The sequence below is a fragment of the Oncorhynchus kisutch genome, linkage group LG11, assembly GCF_002021735.2.
Source record: "Oncorhynchus kisutch isolate 150728-3 linkage group LG11, Okis_V2, whole genome shotgun sequence".
In the NCBI taxonomy this organism is placed as follows: Eukaryota; Metazoa; Chordata; class Actinopteri; order Salmoniformes; family Salmonidae; genus Oncorhynchus; species Oncorhynchus kisutch.
In genome coordinates, this window is record NC_034184.2 from 75,430,247 (window position 1) to 75,450,236 (window position 19,990).

The following is a 19,990-nucleotide window of genomic DNA, read 5'->3' on the forward strand; positions in this document are numbered from 1 at the left end:
AGGGGAGGAGAGGTGGGATAAGGGGGGGGGGGGTGCAGGGGAGGAGAGGTGGGATAAGGGGGGGGGGGGGGTGCAGGGGAGGAGAGGTGGGATAAGGGAGGGGGGGGGGTGCAGGGGAGGAGAGGTTGGGATAAGGGAGGGGGGGCGGTAATGCGAGGGGTGCAGGGGAGGAGAGATGGGATAAGGGGGGGGGGGTAATGCGAGGGGTGCAGGGGAGGAGAGGTGGGATAATGGGAGGGAGGGGCGCCAAGGAGTGTGACGACAGAACAGTCTCAGCTGAGACTAGGACTGGCAAAGAGTAGAGGGGTCAATATTTAAAACATTTAGAGATATAGGGAGACATACAAGGAGATAGATTAGGAGACAGACAAGGAGAGAGACTGGGAGACAGACAAGGAGGGAGACTGGGAGAAAGACAAGGAGATAGATTAGGAGACAGACAAGGAGAGAGACTTGTGAGACAGACAAGGAGACAGACTGGGAGACAGACAAGGAGACAGACTGGGAGACAGACAAGGAGACAGACTGGGAGACCGACAAGGAGAGAGACTGGGAGACACACAAGGAGGGAGACTGGGAGACAGACAAGGAGAGAGACTACCTCTGTCCTCCCCTCTCACCTCTGTCCTCCCCTCCCACCTCCCCTCCACCAACAACCATCAACATTATTACCTAGACCAGTAGACCGTCAAAATGCCCCTGAGATGGAGAAAACAAAGCCTGTACCATTAAACAGACCTGAACTAGGCTGATTGGAGTCATGCTGCAGCGGGGGTAAGACAAAGGTACCATTAAACAGACCTGAACTAGACTGATTGGAGTCATGCTGCACCACAGCCTGGGTAAGACAGACCTGAACTAGACTGATTGGAGTCATGCTGCACCACAGCCTGGGTAAGACAGACCTGAACTAGACTGATTGGAGTCATGCTGCACCACAGCCTGGGTAAGACAGACCTGAACTAGACTGATTGGAGTCATGCTGCACCACAGCCTGGGTAAGACAGACCTGAACTAGACTGATTGGAGTCATGCTGCACCACAGCCTGGGTAAGACAGACCTGAACTAGACTGATTGGAGTCATGCTGCACCACAGCCTGGGTAAGACAGACCTGAACTAGACTGATTGGAGTCATGCTGCACCACAGCCTGGGTAAGACAAAGGTACCACTGCAATACATAATGGGAGGGAAGAGGAGAGACGGAGATACGATACTGCGACCAAAACATTTACATTTGCGACCGTTTGACTCACGTTTTAAATTTTTGTCCGTGAAAGAAAAGTACGTGATCACGTGAGTTTTTGGTTCACAATTTTCATATATATATATATTTTTATGTTTGTTTCATGATTTATTCATACAGTTTATATGCGATTGACCCCCCCTCCATAAAGAAATTGACATTCTGAAGGGACAACAATGTCAGGGAATACCCCCTGTGCGGTGTAAAATGCGCCTACGGTCATTACGTCTTCCCCCGCCGCAGGAAGCCTAGCGGTTAAGAGCGTTGGGCCAGTAACCACGCTGGTAAGGTAGTACACACCTGCTGTTCTGCTGTTGAGCAAAGTAGTTAAACCCCCCCCCCCCCCCCCCCAACAACAACTGTTCCCCGGGCGACAAGGTGGATAAAGGCATCCCGCCGCAGCTCTCTGATTCAGATGGGGTTTTAAATGCACATTTCCTTTTCAAAGCATTTAGCTGTGCAACTGACTAAGGATCCTCTTCCCTAATATTATAAGGATAAAAAAACATTTAAATCAGACTATATAATATATATATATATATATTTATTTTTAAACAGATGGATCCCCGAAACTGTTCAGTTTGTTATCTCGATTATGCGCTGCACATATAATAGCCTATAGATGATCTGTCGGGCAGAGAGCGCGTCAAACAGCCGGTTGTCGCGTGGGCGCCATTTACTTACGACAACAAAGGGGGATTGGAGAGATGTGCTGACGTCTAGCAGTACATGTCTAAGGCAGGAATGAGTGTAGCAAAAGCAGGTATTTAAAAAAAAAAACGTTTCAAAGGTTGAATATTTGCTCATGGAATAATATAGCCTGACCTTTGAAAATCAGACATTTAATTATATTTGGTCCTTGAAAAAAGTCATAGAAGTTCATAGTAACGTATTTACAGCTCAATATCATTTTTTTTTCTCTCTCTCTCCGTGATTTTTATCTCTGATCGGTTTTCATGTAGTCCGTTTTTTTTTCTTCTGTTTGTTTCCGGTCATTTCGATTGAAGGATTGTTGCGCTAGTCTGTTGCGCTTGTTGCGGTAAAACCACGTGCTGTTATTATGAGACGGGACACATCGGAACGTTGGCTTCAACTTGTTGTGTTGTTTCATCACCATACAAAGCTTACATTAAAAGAGAGAGCCGTTTTTTTCTGCCTTCTCGTTTTGATACATTATACAAAGGACACACACACACACACACATACACATACACTAACACACACACACACACCACACACACACACACCATACACACACACATACACACACACACATACACACCACACCACACACACAAACATACACACATACACACACACATACACTAACACACACACACACACACACACACACACACACACACACACACACACACACACACACACACACACACACACACACACACACACACACACAAACACTCCTTAGAAACCTGTGTGACAGTGTAATTGTCCCCTAGAGTTGACCACAATAGGTTATAAATACACACACACAAACACACACAGGACACAAACATACACACACAGGTCAGTAGTCAGCAGCCAGGCCAGTGAATGTGAAGCAAACACTTAACATATTTAAGTCAGAACTAAGTTTTCTTCTACATGACTGTGTGTGTGTGTGTGTGTGTGTGTCCTTTATATAATGAACTAAGTTTTCTACATGACTGTGTGTGTGTGTGTGTGTCACGGCTCTAGAGAGAAACAAGGCTTTTATCCACATCAATATGCGGATGAGGAAACAACACAGGTCCTCCACTGACTAACTATTTAATATGGAGAGACTGGATGATCCCATCCACTTAGACAGAGAGACTGGAGATCACATCCACGTAGACAGAGAGACTGGAGATCACATCCACTTAGACAGGAGAGACTGGAGATCAATCCACTTAGACAGGAGAGACTGGAGATCACATCCACTTAGATAGGAGAGACTGGAGATCACAGCCACTTAGACAGGATAGACTGGAGATCACATCCACTTAGACAGAGAGACTGGAGATCACATCCACTTAGACAGGGAGAGACTGGAGATCACATCCACTTAGACAGGAGATCACATCCACTTAGACAGAGAGACTGGAAGATCACATCCACTTAGACAGAGAGACTGGAGATCACATCCACTTAGACAGGAGATCACATCCACTTAGACATAGAGACTGGAGATCACATCCACTTAGACAGAGAGACTGAGATCACATCCACATTAGACAGGAGAGACTGAGATCACATCCACTTAGACATGAGAGACTGGAGATCACATCCACTTAGACAGAGAGACTGGAGATCACATCCACTTAGACAGGAGAGACTGGAGATCACATCCACTTAGACAGAGAGACTGGAGATCACATCCACTTAGACAGGAGAGACTGGAGATCACATCCACTTAGACAGGAATCACACCACTTAGACAGAGAGACTGGAGATCACATCCACTTAGACAGAGAGACTGGAGATCACAATCCACTTAGACAGGAATCACATCCACTTAGAACAGAGAGACTGGAGAGACTGGAGATCACATCCACTTAGACAGAGAGACTGGAGATCACATCCACTTAGAAAGAGAGACTGGAGATCACATCCACTTAGACAGAGAGACTGGAGGTAACAAAAACGGTAGTCTACTGACTGATTGGAGATAAGAACAATAGACGGGGTCACACAGAGGAGGCAGATTTGAAAGGAGGTTGGTGGTGTTTTAATAATGGAGGGAGGAGGGAGGAGGTTGGTGGTGATTTAATAATGGAGGGAGGAGGGAGGAGGGAGGAGGTTGGTGGTGTTTTAATAATGGAGGGAGGAGGAAGGAGGGAGGAGGGAGGAGGGAGGAGGTTGGTGGTGATTTAATAATGGAGGGAGGAGGGAGGAGGTTGGTGGTGATTTAATAATGGAGGGAGGAGGGAGGAGGGAGGAGGTTGGTGGTGTTTTAATAATGGAGGGAGGAGGGAGGAGGGAGGAGGGAGGAGGTTGGTGGTGTTTTAATAATGGACGGAGGAGGGGAGGGAGGGAGGAGGGTGGTGTTTTAATAATGGAGGGAGGAGGGAGGAGGGAGGAGGTTGGTTGGTGGTGTTTTAATAATGGAGGGAGGAGGGAGGAGGAGGGGAGGAGGTTGGTGGTGATTTAATAATGGAGGGAGGAGGTTGGGTGGTGTTTTAATAATGGAGGGGAGGAGGGAGGAGGGAGGAGGGAGGAGGGAGGAGGTTGGTGGTGTTTTAATAATGGAGGGAGGGGGGAGGAGGTTGGTGGTGTTTTAATAATGGAGGGAGGAGGGAGGAGGGAGGAGGTTGGTGGGTTTTTAATAATGGAGGGAGGAGGGAGGAGGTTGGTGGTGATTTAATAATGGAGGGAGGGGGGAGGAGGTTGGTGGTGATTTAATAATGGAGGGAGGGGGGAGGAGGGAGGAGGTTGGTGGTGTTTTAATAATGGAGGGAGGAGGGNCCATCTCTCTCTCTCTCCATCTCTCTCTCCATCTCTCTCTCTCTCCCCTCTCTCTCTCTCTCCTCTCCATCTCTCTCTCTATCCTTTTTCTCTTTCTTTCGATCTCTCTTTCATCACACCCCTCCTCCCTCCTAACCCCCTCCTCTCCTGCGTGTGAGTCCCTCTTTCTCTCCCAAACTGTTCCCCACACAGATACAAAGAAGATTTATAGCAGTTTATGTGTGTGAATTGAAATGTGTATAGGAGACGGATTGAAATGAGAGGGGGATGTGTGTCTGTCTCCGGTAAATGACATCAGAGCCTCTGTCTCTCTTCTACTACAGATCTCAGTAGTCCAGACAGGCAGGAGTTAACCCACCAGAGAAATACAGTCACTGAGCAGATGAAGGAGTGGGGGAGAGATTCAGGGAGGGAGGGAGAGAGTGGAGAATTCAAGGAAAAAATAGCATCCGCCATGTGACAAAAGCAACCTGTTTTATTACCCTATCACAATCTGTGTGTATATATCCCTATGGTGTGTGTGTGTGTGTGTGTGTGTGTGTGTGTGAGAGAGAGAGCTTAGTGGGGTGTCGTTAACGGTGGGGGATAGATAGAGGGGTGGGGGATAGATAGAGGGGAGGGAAATGGAGGTTACCTGCTGTCCCTCTGTCTGGCTTTCTGAAATAGACTCATCATCTGAGAGAGAGAGAAGGAGAGAAAAGAGAGAGAGAAAGGGGATAGGAAGGAGAGAATATAGGGAGAAAGAGGTGAGCAGAGACAGAAAGGGTGGGGTGAGCAAGTGAGAGAGAGAGAAACAGAGCTGCCTAGAGGGAGCGGCAGGACACTGACAGAGAGAGGGGATAGAGAGAGAGAGGAGGTGGGGGATAGATAGAGAGAGCCGAGGCCCTAGTTCATTTATCAGTGAGCAGCGGACAGCGTGAGCGAGTGAACAAACCGACACTTGGAGGAGAGAGTGACGGGTGAGGCTGCTGCTCTTGCTGAGGTGCACTGGTAACCATGGCGCAGTCTTCTCTGTGTGCATCACCGGGTGCTCGTCGTCGTAGCGACGGTTCGGTGAGAGAGTGTCTATTTTTCCCCGTTTTGGAACGCAACGAACAGGAGAGACTGGAGGCCCTGGTGAGAAGAAGGGAGAGAACAGGAGAGAGGGACAGACAGATGGGGGGAGGACAGCAGATACCCTATGGAGAACAGGCCTAAACGCTGGACCTGGGGAGGACCACCCGGAGGGGAAGAGGGTAAGTACACTTGGGGGGGAGGGGGGAGCATGGGGGTCAAACAGAAGGGAGAGACAGGCTGGAGAGGGGGAGGGGAGAGATGCATAGGAGGGTATGGTGGTTTGGGAGGTGTGAGATGAAGTGAGTGAGGGGGACAGAGAAAGAGAAAGAGGGGAGGGGGGTGATGGGATGTTTTAAGGATGGAGGAAAGGCTGGGGACAGTTTAAGACAGCTAAATGGTAAAGGAAACGAGAGAAGAGAGATGGAGAGATGATGGGGGCAGGAGGATGAGAGAGAGACCACCTGAAATAAAGAGTAGAGAGATAAAGGGCAATATGGAGAGAAATGAGGGATGAGGAAGACCAGATACCATGAGGAATGAGGAAGGAATGAGGAAGAGGAGACCAGATACCAGAGAGAGAGAGAGTGGGGAGGACAGAGAGAGGGAGACCAGATACCAGAGAGAGAGTGGGGAGGACAGAGAGAGGGAGACCAGATACCAGAGAGAGAGTGGGGAGGACAGAGAGAGGAAGACCAGATACCAGAGAGAGAGTGGGGAGGACAGAGAGAGGAAGACCAGATACCAGAGAGAGAGTGGGGAGGACAGAGAGAGGGAGACCAGATACCAGAGAGAGAGTGGGGAGGACAGAGAGAGGGAGACCAGATACCAGAGAGAGAGAGAGAGAGAGGGAAAGGGTGTGGAGGCTGCAATGCAGGGGAGGACAACGCTTTGACTTAAACACATCAGCTTGGGAGAGGCGTGTGTGTGTGTGTTTGTGTGTGTGTTTGTGTGTGTGTGTGTGTGTGTGTGTGTGTGTGTGTGTGTGTGTGTGTGTGTGTGTGTGTGTGTGTGTGCGCGTGCGCGTGCGTGTGTGTGCCAAAAGCATTATGACTCTGTGATGATAAGACAATTCTGTCTGTGCCACTTATTTCATGCTGTTACAGGTGTGTATTTAGCTCAAGAATAGTGTGTGTTGATGTGTGTGTGTGTTGGGTATCTCCGGAAACAGCTGTTTCTGTGAAGTTCTGCAACCCTCCCTCATCAGTGTGTATGTGTTTGATGTTGTTTATTCCTGAGGTGAGCATCAGTGTGTACAAAACAGGCCTGATTCCCAGCAGTGGCCTAAAATACGTATCTAACCTTGACACACACACACAAATTGACAGGGGATATTTACTGCGTATGTAAACACCCATCGCTGGGTTGGTGTCTCTCTACACACACACACACACCCTCATAATCTGTCTACCCGTGATGTTGTGGCAGTGTTATGGATAAGGATATTATAGGAGTTGCAATTACATTTTATCTTTGTATAGTGTGTGTGTTTTCAGCGATGACACAGCCATCAGTGAGCAGTACCAGAGCAATAGCCAGACTCTGGTGCATTTATAATTCCATCAATGATTCACACACACTTCATCTATCAGGCCTAGGCGGATGTGTAGAGGATCAGCCCCTCTTGTAGAATACCTAGTTTACCACATTCTTCAACAATACTTTATAGAATCCTACAGTATAGAATCTTACAGTATAGAATCTTACAGTATAGAATCTTACAGTATAGAATCTTACTGTATAGAATCCTACAGTATAGAATATTACAGTAGATCTTACAGTATAGAATCTTACAGTATAGAATCTTACAGTATAGAATCTTACAGTATAGAATATTACTGTATAGAATCTTACTGTATAGAATCCTACAGTATAGAATCTTACAGTATAGAATATTACAGTATAGAATCTTACTGTATAGAATCCTACAGTATAGAATCTTACAGTATAGAATCTTACTGTATAGAAATCTACTGTATAGAATCTTACTGTATAGTGTCTCTTACAGTGAATACAACCCTGGTACAGTCTGGAGTATCACCACCTTTTTCCATTCTTCTTCAATTACTGATCTCTACCATTACTCTACATCACTGGTGTTCTAACTAGCAGATGGATGGTACATCTGAACTGAGATCAGTTGATGCTGCAGCATGCAGGCTCCTGTCTCACGTGTGTGGCTGTGTTTGCATCAGAGACTCATAAGTATGTATGTATGTATGTATACAATTGCACCACATAGGTGTGTGTGTAGGTGTGCGTACACAGTACATATGTACATATCATTTTATACTCAGGTGTGTGTGTAGGATTGCAACACCCAGGTGCGTGTGTAGGATTGCAAGACCCAGGTGCGTGTGTAGGATTGCAAGACCCAGGTGTGTGTGTAGGATTGCAAGACCCAGGTGTGTGTGTAGGATTGCAAGACCCAGGTGCGTGTGTAATGCTTTGCTTTCTCCGCTCTGCCACACCTGCTAACAGGTAACCCTAAGACCCCGCCCTCTCATGCTATTGGCTCAGCTCTGCCTCATCATCCCGCCTCTGCTGCCAGTCCCAACCAATCCAGGAACGGTACAGACCACCTGATACCCTTAGTGTGCCGTTGTTGTGTTTGGCTGCATTTGTGTTATGCTTTGTATTGCTAGTTCAAGACATTTATTCTTCCTTCGGGGCAAGAAATAATTATGCTCTGCTCTATTGTGTCTGTATTCACAATAATGTTCATGCATTTGTTTTATTTTGCCCCAAGTATCCTTCGTCCTATCAGATTGTGTGCTGTGTGTTTTGCAGGGAATTCTGCTGCCTTTCTGTGTGCCCATGGGGGGGGGGGGGGGGGGGGGGGGGGTCTGTGCATGAATATGGATATGGTTGTTTTCACCACACATGTTGTCTCCCTTTGGTCCTTGGGGTCCACTAGCTCCTTCCAATCAGAACAGAGAGTTCACATACTTCCTGTCTGCCTGCAGCAGTCTAACCACACATACACACAGCTGATAGGATATGCAGAAGTCTCAACAACCCCCACCCCTCGAGACAGGTACTCAGACACACACTAACATAAAACCATCCTCTCTCCTTTGTGCTAGAGGATCCGTGTGTGTATTCATGTGTATCAACGTATACAGTGTATTCAGCAAAGTATTCAAACTTGTTCCACATTTTGTTACGTTACAGCCTTATTCTAAAATTGATTAAATACTTTTTATCTCCCTCATTTCCCCATAATGACAATGCGAAAATAGGTTTTTAGAAATGTTAGAAAATGTCTAAAAAATAAAAAACAGAAATACCTTATTTACATACGTATTCAGACCCTTTGCAATGAGACTTGAATTGAGGTCAGGTGCATCCTGTTTCCATTGATCATCCTTGAGATGTTTCTAGAACTTGATTGCAGTCCACCTGTGGTAAATTCAATTGATTGGACATGATTTGGAAAGGCACACACTAAGGTCCCACAGTTGTGACAGTGTATGTCAGAGCAGAAACCAAGCCATGAGGTCGAAGGAATTGTCCGTAGAGCTCCGAGACAGGATTGTGTCGAGGCAAAGATTTGGGGAAGGGTACCAAAATATTTCTGCAGCATTGAAGGTCCCCAAGATCACAGTGGCCTCCATCATTCTTAAATGGAAGAAATTTAGAACCACCAAGACTCTTCCTACAGCTGGCCGCCAGGCCAAACTGAGCAATCAGGGGAGAAGGGCCTTGGTCAGGGAGGTGACCAAGAACCCGATGGTCAATCTGACAGAGCTCCAGAGTTCCTGTATGGAGATAGAAGAACCTTCCAGAAGGATAACCATCTCTGCAGCACTCCACCAATCAAGCCATTATGGTAGAGTGGCCAGACGGAAGCCACTCCTCAGTAAAAGGCCAAAAGGCACCTAAAGGACTCTCAGACCATGAGAAACAAGATTCTCTAGTCTTATGAAACCAATATTGAACTCTTTGGCCTGAATACCAAGCATCATGTTTGGAGGAAACCTGGTACCATCCCTACGGTGAAGCATGGTGGTGGCAGCATCATGCTGTGGGGATGTTTTTCAGCAGCAGCGACTGGAAAACTAGTCAGGATCGAGGGAAAGATGAAAGGAGCAAAGTACAGAGAGATCCTTGATGAAAACCTCCTCCAGAGCGCTCAGAACCTCAGACTGGGGCAAAGGTTCACCTTACAACAGGACAACAACCCTAAGCACACATCCAAGACAATGTAGGAGTGGCTTCAGGACAAGTCTCTGAATGTCCTTGAGTGGACCAGCCAGAGCCCGGACTTGAACATCTCTGGAGAGACCTGAAAATAGCTGTGCAGCAACACTTCCCATCCAACCTGACAGAGCTTGAGAGGATCTGCAGAGAACTATGGGCTATTGTGTATAGATTGATGAGGGGGAAAAAACAATTGAATCAATTTTAGAATAAGGCTGTAACGTAACAAAATGTGGAAAAAGACAAGGGCTCTGAAAACTTTCCAAATGCACTGTAGATGGAACATACATTAGTCTCTTACTATACAACACGGAAGTCAAACTGAAGCACAATCAGTGTGTCAGATGTTTTGGTGAATTTGTGGCATAGTTGTTCACTAACTATGGTAGGCCGTCATTGTTGGTAGGCCATCATTGTAAATAAGAATGTGTTCATAACTGACTTGCCTAGTTAAATAAGGTTAAATAAATAAATATATTTAAAAAAGAATAACTGCAGAGTAATGTTCTAGTATTGTGTCTCCTATATGTGTGTATAGTGATTTGTGTGTATAGTGATGTGTGTGTATAGTGATGTGTGTGTATAGTGATGTGTGTGTATAGTGATTTGTGTGTATAGTGATGTGTGTGTATAGTGATTTGTGTGTAATGTGATTTGTGTGTATTGTGATTTGTGTGTATTGTGTGTCTCCTATTTGTGTGTAATGTGTTTTGTGATTTGTGTGTAATGTGATTGGTGTGTAATGTGTTTTGTGTATAATGTGATTTGTGAGTATGTGATTTGTGAGTATGTGATGTGGGTGTATTGTGTGTCTTCTATTTGTGTGTAATGTGATTTGTGTTTAATGTTGTTTGTGTGTATTGTGATTTGTGTGTCTCCTATTTGTGTGTATTGCGATTTGTGTGTAATGTGATTCGTGTGTATTTGTGTGCATTGTAATGTGATTTGTGTGTCTCCTATTTGTGTGTAATGTGATTAGTGTGTATTGTGATTTGTGTGTAATGTGATTGGTGAGTAATGGGATGTGTGTGTATTGTGATTTGTGTGTATTGCGTGTCTCCTATTTGTGTGTATTGTGATTTGTGTGTAATGTGATTGGTGAGTAATGGGATGTGTGTGTATTGTGATTTGTGTATATTGTGTGTCTCCTATTTGTGTGTATTGTGATTTGTGTGTAATGTGGATTGTGATTTGTGTGTAATGTGGATTGTGATTTGTGTGTATTGTGTGTCTCCTATTTGTGTGTAATGTGATTGGTGAGTAATGTGATTTGTGTGTAATGTGATGTGTGTGTGTGTATTGTGATTTGTGTGTATTGTGATTTGTGTGTGATGTGGTTTGTGTGGATTGTGATTTGTGTGTAATGTGATTTGTGTGTATTGTGTGTCTCCTATTTGTGTGCATTGTAATGTGATTTGTGTGTCTCCTATTTGTGTGTATAGTGATTTGTGTGTATTGTGATTTGTGTCTAATGTGATTGGTGAGTAATGTGATTTGTGTGTATTGTGATTTGTGTGTATTATGTGTCTCCTATTTGTTTGTAATGTGATTTGTGTGTAATGTAATTTGTGTGTAATGTGATATGTCTCTGTTGCTCCAGGTACAAGTTGCCCCTAACCACAGACAGACATATCTGACCTTACCTGTTTTCTTTACCCTCCTCCCTAAAGTGTGCACTCATCCCTCTCTCTCTCATTGATGTGAAGATTGTTATAAGCATATGCATATATGAGTTCCCACCATATTTCAGTCCATTCCAAACCCTCCCCATTAGGGGAAGTGAACGAGTGTACACTTCAGGGAAGGTAGAGAAAATATGAATGTAGTATTAGTATTCGTGGGTTAAGAAGACTCCTACCTCTTCCTGTCCCTCTGGGGTGACTCTTTCTCATGCATCTCTCTGCAGTGTGTGATTTCCTGACACCACCCTCCCCGGACCAGCCAATCACTAAACGCCTCTCCAACTCTTCAGCCTCCCTGCATTCACCAGAAAGAGGTGTGTGTGTTGCCAAGCAACAGTATATAATATGACTCTCTCTTGTGTGTTTCTATTCATTGTCTGTCTCTCTGCCCTATAATGACAATGCAGTGTGTGGTGTGTCCCCTTGTTTAGCATCCCCCAGCCCCCAGCGACCGGCCTACAAATGTTCCCCCTCCAGGAAGGCAAGCAATGGACCCCCGGAAGACAAGACCCCCAGAACACCCACAGTCAGTACCATAGATGTGTGTACATGCATTTATATTACTACATTATTATTCTGAGCACACGTTCACTCCTTCTTTTGTGTTTTTAGACAGAGAGAGGCCCCGCCTCCTGTCTGACTGACTCTTCAATGAGACGCCTAGAATCTCCGACCACTCCCACCCGAAGCTCCTCCCCCAGAGCCCATAGCAAAGCAATGGGCACGCCCAAAAGGTTTCTTGGTTTTCCTGTTTTTTATTTTGTATTATAATATATACTTATTGTAAAGAAGCTTTACCTACCAAGTAGTATAAAAGATACAAGTAAAATGAATTGTTATTACAGGGTGAGGTCGACTAAGAGTCGTGCTCAATCCCCCTGCTCCCCGGGACAGTACCCTCCCTCCCCCCTCCGCCAGCGACCCCCAGTAACCGAGGGCAACCATGAGGCCAGGGGTCATGGAACCCTGGAGAGGAAGTCCTCCAAGCCGGACCCAACAGAGAAGAAGATCCCCAAGTCCTGCAGCAGAGACCTGGCGACAGGTAGGAATGTGTGTGTGCGCGTGTGTTCAGAACTCACCACTAATATATGCTTTACCCTTGAGAGAGGTGGAGGGAAAGAGAGATATATCGATAGACAGAAAGAGAGAGAGAGAGATAGAGAGTCTGCAACCTGAGCCACCCTAGAGAAGACAACAGAACACTTCAGAGAAAACTGCTTTCATCAGTGTCTGCTGTACACCAGAGTCCTCTGTCTCTATGTCTCTACCCCACTCCCCCTCTACTCCACTGCTCCCCACCTTGTCCCCTTTCCTCCCTCCTCACAGATTCTCCAGGTACGCCCACAGGCAGGAACGTTGCCGGGACAACGGATGCAGAGGAGGCATCTAGACTGTTGGCTGAGAGGCGGCGTCTGGCCAGAGTACAGAAAGAGCAGGAGGACAAACTACGACAGGAGGAGGAGAGGTGTGTGTGTGTTTGTCGGGTCAGAAGGATGTGCAGAGGGTTGTGTGCATTTTTAAATACTTTATTTATTTAACCTTTATTTAACAAGGCAAGTCATTTATGAACAAATTCTTATTTACAGTGATGGTCTACCTAAAGGCAAAACGCCTCCTGCGGGGAAAGGGGGCTGAGATTTTTTTATTTAAATATAGGACAAAACACACATCACGACAAGAGAGACACCACAACACTACATAAAGAGAGACCTAAGACAACAACATAGCATGGCAGCAACACATGACAACCCAGCATGGTAGCAACACAACATGACAACAACATGGTAGCAACACAACATGGCAGCAGCACAACATGGCAGCATCACAAAACATAGTACATACATTTGGACACAGACAACAGCACAAATGGCAAGAAGGTAGAGACAACAATACAAAATCACACAAAGCAGCCACAACTGCCAGTAAGAGTGTCCATGATTGAGTCTTTGAATGAAGAGATGGAGATAAAGCTGTCCAGTCTGAGTGTTTGTTGCAGCTTGTTCCAGTCGCTAGGTGCAGAGAACTGACAAGAGGAGCGACCCAGGGATGTGTGTGCTTTGGGGACCTTTAACAGAATGTGACTGGTAGAACGGGTGTTGTACGTGGAGGATGAGGGCTGCCATGGGTATCTCAGATAGGGGGGAGTGAGATTATATAAATAAGCATCAACCAGTGGTATTGTGCCGGGTACACAGAGATGACCAGTTTACAGAGGAGTATAGAGTGCAGTGATGTGCCCTATAAGGAGCATTGGTGGCAAATCTGATGGCCAAATGGTAAAGAACATCTAGCCACTCCAGAGCACCCTTACTCTCCGATCTATAAACGATGTCTCCGTAATTTAGCATGGGTGGGATGGTCATCTGAATCAGGGTTAGTTTGGCAGCTAGGGTGAAAGAGGAGCGATTACGATAGAGGAAACCAAGTCTAGATTTAACTTTAGCCTGCAGCTTTGATATGTGCTGAGAGAAGGACAGTGCACCATCTAGCCATACTCCCAAGTAGTTGTATGAGGTAACTACCTCAAGCTCTAAACCCTCAGAGGTAGTAATCACACTGGTGGGGAGAGGAGCATTCTTCTTACCAAAGCACATTACCTTTGTTTTGGAGGTGTTCAAAACAAGGTTAAGGACAGAGAAATCTTGTTGGACACTAAGAAAGCTTTGTTGTAGAGCATTTAACACAAAATCCGGGGAGGGTCCAGCTGAGAATAAGACTGTATCGTCTGCATATAAATGAATGAGAGAGCTTCCTACTGCCTGAGCTATGTTGCTGATGTAAATTGAGAAGAGCGTGGGGCCTAGGATCGAGCCTTGGGGTACTCCCTTGGTGACAGGCAGTGGCTGAGAGCAGATGTTCTGACTTTATACACTGCACTCTTTGAGAGAGGTAGTTAGCAAACCAGGCCAAAGATCCCTCAGAGACACCAATACTCCTTAGCCAGTCCACAAGAATGGAGTGGTCTACCGTATCAAAAGCTTTGGCCAAGTCAATAAGAATAGCAGCATAACATTGCTTAGAATCATCATTTAGGATCTTTAAGGTTGTAGTGACACATCGGAAACCAGATTGCATACCAGAGAGAATACAATAGACATCAACAAAGCCAGTCAGTTGATTATTGAAAAGTTTTTCCAACACTTTTGATTAACAGGGCAAAATAAAAAATGTGCCTATAACAGTTAGGATCAGCTTGATCTCCCACTTTAAATAAAGGATGAACCGTGGCTGCCTTCCAAGCAATGGGAAGCTCCCCTGAGAGGAGAGACAGGTTAAAAAGGTCAGAGATGGACTTGACGATGATAGGGGCAGCAACCTTAACGAAGAAAGGGTTTAAGGAGCTCCTTTAGCACTTCGGACTCAGTGACCGCATGCAGGGAGAAACTTTGTAGCTGGGCAGGGGAAAAAGAGGGAGGAGCATCGGGGCTAGTCGCATTAGAAGGGGTGGGAGATGAGGAAATGTTGGCCAGTCAAAGAGGCGTGGCTGAGGTAAATAGGAATCCTGACTTCATGAAGTGGTGATTAAAGAGCTCAGCCATGTGCTTCTTGTCAGTAACAACCACATCATCAACATTAAGGGACATGGGCAGCTGTGAGGAGGAGGATTTATTCTCCAGGTCAAGTGTCTTTGAACAAGGGGATCAAGCTAAGTATTGTGCATTTACTGTGTGTGTTTGTGTGTGTGTGTGCAGGCTGAGAGCTGAGGAGGAGCTGAGGAGAGAGCAGGAGGCGCGGGAGCGGCAGGCGAGAGAGGCACAACGAGCAGAGGAGGAGAGAGAGAGACGGGAGGGGGAGAGAGAGAGACGGGAGGAGGAGAGAAAGAGCAGAGAAGAGGAGGAGAGAAGGACCAAGGAGAGACGATGGAAAGACATGCAGGATCAGCTGGACCGAGAGGTCAGGGGTCAGGGCTCAGGGCTTAAACTTCACACCATGAGGCATCACCAGGGGAGAATGACTGCCCCCTCTCATTGAAGCCACGGAGGTTCAAGGCCAACCGCGGTACTGCAGGCATTGCAAACATGAACATCCATTCTAGCGAATGGGAAAATGGCAATCCTGGTGGTGAATCTTTGTGTAAATAAAAACTACATTTGGTACCAATGATTGCTTCTTATACACCATATGTGTGTCCTTGAGAGGATGATTTTAAATTCACACAAAAGAAGTTACAACGATAATTTTGTTGCTCATGGCAGCCTGCAGTACCCCGGTCGGCCTTCAACTTGAGTTATTCAATGAGAGGGGGCAGCACTGAGCTAGCCTGCAACGTCACTTCCTGGAGTAGCTTAATCTGCTCATATTATGTCTCCATGAGACGCCATCTTAACTATTTGGCTTCAATGCGCTATTGAGTCTTTACATAGAAATGAATGGTGTCACATAATGCCATGGCTTTGACCATTCATATATACAGTCATTGGTCATCACCGCTGCATGTGACGAAGATGTTTAGTCACAGATAGTCAATATGTGACCTCTCCAAGGCCATGTTGCCATGTTTCTAGCAGTTTCAGATCTATGTGGTTTATATACATGGCTCTATCTGCCACATTGTGCTTTTAGACCTGAAAAGGAAACTGGAGCCAGGTGAGTTCACTCCCTACTTTAGCTCTCTGATCCTACATATTATATCTGACCCACAGCTTCCGAAATTCTAATCAGTTCAGGGAATTAATGAAGTGTGTGTGTTGGTGTGTGTGTGTGTAGAGAGAGGAGGCGTGTCTGCGTGCTCACAGGGAGGCGGAGAGGAAGAGGCAGCAGAGAGAACTGCTGCAGGTACAGGAGGAGCAGGAGAGACTGCAGAGGAAGAAGGTTAACACACAGACACACACACACACCTTACCCCCGAATATGCTGCCCTTTAAGCTGTTTCCCTAAACTCGCGTGTGTGTGTGTGTGTGTGTGTGTGTGTGTGCGCGTGTGCGTGTGTCCATAGCGGATTGAGGAGATCATGAAGAGGACGCGTAAGAGTGAAACGGACTCCTCATCCTCAGGTATAAACAAACACACACGCACAGTAAATGCTGCAGGGTGACTCAGCTGCGGGCACAGTTAGAGCTCCCCCGTGTGGTGGACAGGGTTGCATTGTTACTTTGTGTTACTCTTGACTATCAATGCATGCAGGTTTTGAGTTACTTACTAGGTGTGTCCAACCCCCTCCCCTCTTTCTCAGGTGTATGTGATGTGAACAGGGGCCAGGCAGGGCAGGGCAGGGAGCTGGATCAGGATGAGTCCCCTCTCATCACGCTGGGCCCCCTGGAGAGAAAGAGCTGTGGAGGGGACGAGCTGTCTGACGGGGTACAGTCTATGGACGTCAGGTGAGCTGCACACACACACACATACATGCACATGCACACACAATCCCATGTGTTAACAGGCATATTTCATACTTTATCTGTCTCCCCAGCCCTGTGTCCAGGGATGACTTGGGTATCGTTCAGGACTTCTCTCCCGTCAGCGAGGCGTTAAACAGCATGAGTAACGCCCGAACCCTGGAGCACCTCCTGGACCTCACCGCCCTGCCAGACACACCCCCCTACCCCAGGCTGCAGCCGGGCAGTGCTGCAGCCCTGGGAGACCTCAACAAGAACCTGCTGATCCAGGGTTATAACCCTGCCTCCTTAACTAGCTCCTCCCCCAGGTCCGCCCAGCTTCTCCACAGCCTCAGCCCTGGCAAACTGGACGTCTAGTAACCAGGTAACACACATACACACACACACACACATACTGCATATCCCACACACTGTGCAGTTCTGCTCTAATATTCATTATCCTCTTTCGCCAGGGTATTGTATAGGACTATTGGCTGTTGGGTGAAAAGAGAAGCTAGCAGCAGCAGGGGAGTCTCTGCTCTCCTCCTTCCTCACCAAAACTAGAGAGTGGGACCAGCTCCCTGCACCTCCACCCCTCCTTCCTCACCAAAACTAGAGAGTGGAACCAGCTCCCTGCACCTCCACCCCTCCTTCCTCATCAAAACTAGAGAGTGGGACCAGCTCCCTGCACCTCCACCCCTCCTTCCTCATCAAAACTAGAGAGTGGGACCAGCTCCCTGCAACTCCACCCCCCCCCCCCCCCCCCCCCTCTCTTCAGGGGAGAGGCCCTCCCCATGCACCCCTGGACTCCACAGAGAGCAACTGCTCAATGTCTGGCTCCCCCCTTATATCTATAACTCAACACATCTACAGCTGAATTCACCTATGTAAACACACACTGACATGTACACACACACACACACACACACACACGGTTAATACTCTCCCAGTAAAGTGAAGCTTTTTCTCTGTGCCCTGGCTGTATGATATTGTGTATAAAGGTGTGTCAGTGTTTGGAGGCTGATGTAATATGGTTGTGTTATCCTCCTGTAGCATTAATTATGTGGTTAACACTGACCCTGTAGCACCTTCACTGGAGAACACCTCCTCCTGTATATACTGTATACTGTTACACAGCTGTAACTCTGGGTAGAAGTTGCACCTAACCACAGATCTAGAATCAGATTATTCTAACCCTCAATAACCTTAACCTTTGGGCAGATGAACATTTAATCTGGCCCTGTATCAGTGGTTAGGGGCAGCCTACTTGTTGTAACGGCTACGTTAGGAGTTTCTTTCTGTCAGTGTTTCTAGTGGTGGTCGGTTATGATCATCACAGCACCACTGACACGCTGTACTACTGTTCACCAGGAGTCTACAAACGCTATGTAGAACTCAGCTAGCCAGTCTATATGTTTGCATCCGGCAACTGGCGAAACCTACTCATCTACAGATGCGGATGATTTAGTATAGTAAGACAAAAGTCTGGCCTCAGTTGATATGCTTCTGTCCACCAACACGCCTTAGCTTTAGTGGTGTGTAAAAAAAATGGTGGAACACTGGAGCATTTCTTATTATAATCTGAGCAAAAAGAAAAGGAAACTGTGAACAGTCTTGTATTTTTTGCTATTTGTAGGGCTGGGGGATATTGAAAAGATGTGGCATGTGTTTTTGGCTTGCTGTGTGTGCGCTAGCTGTGGTTTAGTTACTGTTGTGTAACAGCTCTGAAAACACTCATCCCTACTCTGTTCTGGAAATACTGTTCTCTCTATATGGCCTCTGCTCTGGAAATACTGTTCTCTCTATCTTGCCTCTGCTCTGAACTGGACTGTATATGCTGCAACTCACAGTCCTAGCAACTAGCAGTGAACCTACAGCAGGGGTCTCCAACTTTGGAGCTACTGGGTGGTCCTGGAGCTATTTGGTGTGCAGGCTTTCGTTCCAGCCCTACAGTAACACACCTGAGTCCATTAATCATGGTCCAGACTGAAGACGGTGATTAGGGCAGGAACAAAAGCCTGCACATTCAGTGAACCCTGTCCTACAGTATCTCATCAGTCTGTGTAATCGCTCAGTCAGTCAACAGCTATATTCACTATGACTGTGGCTTTACCTCATGGAGATCTATCTCACTACAGAGGACACTTCACAGTCTGCTGTCCACTACTGCTGGGAATTCGACCAATCATACATGCTTCCTGTACTGTAACGGTCTTGTACCGATCTTACTGTAACACTTGCCTTGCTTTGCTCTCAGGGCGGGTGTAGGTCAGCATGTGTGCTCCCTCCCCTCACAGTTTCAATCTCTGTTTCAGTTCCCCCTGAAGGGCACTGTGAGGTGCCAACCACTCCGCACGACCCAGCTAACCCTGTGAAGGGACACTGACTAGTGTCTATAATGGCTCTAATGTTGATGCTGTATCTCAATTACTGGACTAGAGTAGGTAAAGGAGTAGGTAAAGGAGTAGGTAAAGGAGTAGGTAAAGGCCTGGAAAGTCTCTTTATCTTTGTTGTCTTCAGTGCGCTTGACTCTTGATTTAGTTGCCATGTCTGTTCGTCCATCAGTCAGTCCATCCATCTCTCTTTCTGTGCTCGTTCATAATCTAATGCTTTCTTTGTATGCCAAGGGTAAATTAAGTAAACTTAAGACTTAAGGTCAGAATGTTATTCACTAAAAATCACTTAACATTGTCACTGCAGCTTGGTGGAATATATAACTGTAGACGTGGTGCATGGATCTAACTGCTGAAAACAACAATAAAACGTCATCAAGCCATATCTGTGACTTTGTTTATAAACACCTAGCACAAAGAGCATACCCCCCCTTTGCCCTCAGAGCAGCCTCAATTTGTTGGGGCTGGACTCTACAAGGTGTTCGAAGGGCGTTCCACAAGGATGCTGGCTATGTTGCCTACAATGCTTCCCACAATCAATCAATCAAATGTATTTATAAAGCCTTTTTTTTATATCAGCTGATGTCACACAGTGCTGTACAGAAACCCAGCCTAAAACCCCAAAACAGCAAGCAATGCAGATGTAGAAGCACG

General features: G+C 46.4%; 1 protein-coding gene across 1 annotated transcript in view; it reads left to right on the forward strand.

Annotated features, from left to right (window-relative positions):
- Nucleotides 1–19,721, forward strand: part of LOC109885432 (MAP7 domain-containing protein 2-like) — a 34,315-nt gene extending 14,594 nt beyond the window's left edge. Inside the window, 14 exon segments of the mRNA XM_031835147.1 lie at nucleotides 5,792–5,894; nucleotides 5,896–5,928; nucleotides 8,228–8,317; nucleotides 11,856–11,945; nucleotides 12,063–12,157; nucleotides 12,244–12,365; nucleotides 12,477–12,673; nucleotides 12,958–13,096; nucleotides 15,324–15,525; nucleotides 16,339–16,443; nucleotides 16,568–16,625; nucleotides 16,805–16,949; nucleotides 17,039–17,328; nucleotides 17,417–19,721. Coding sequence (XP_031691007.1) covers nucleotides 5,792–5,894; nucleotides 5,896–5,928; nucleotides 8,228–8,317; nucleotides 11,856–11,945; nucleotides 12,063–12,157; nucleotides 12,244–12,365; nucleotides 12,477–12,673; nucleotides 12,958–13,096; nucleotides 15,324–15,525; nucleotides 16,339–16,443; nucleotides 16,568–16,625; nucleotides 16,805–16,949; nucleotides 17,039–17,321 — 1,662 coding nt within the window. The 3' untranslated portion in view covers nucleotides 17,322–17,328; nucleotides 17,417–19,721.
- The last annotated feature ends 269 nt before the right edge of the window (nucleotides 19,722–19,990 follow it).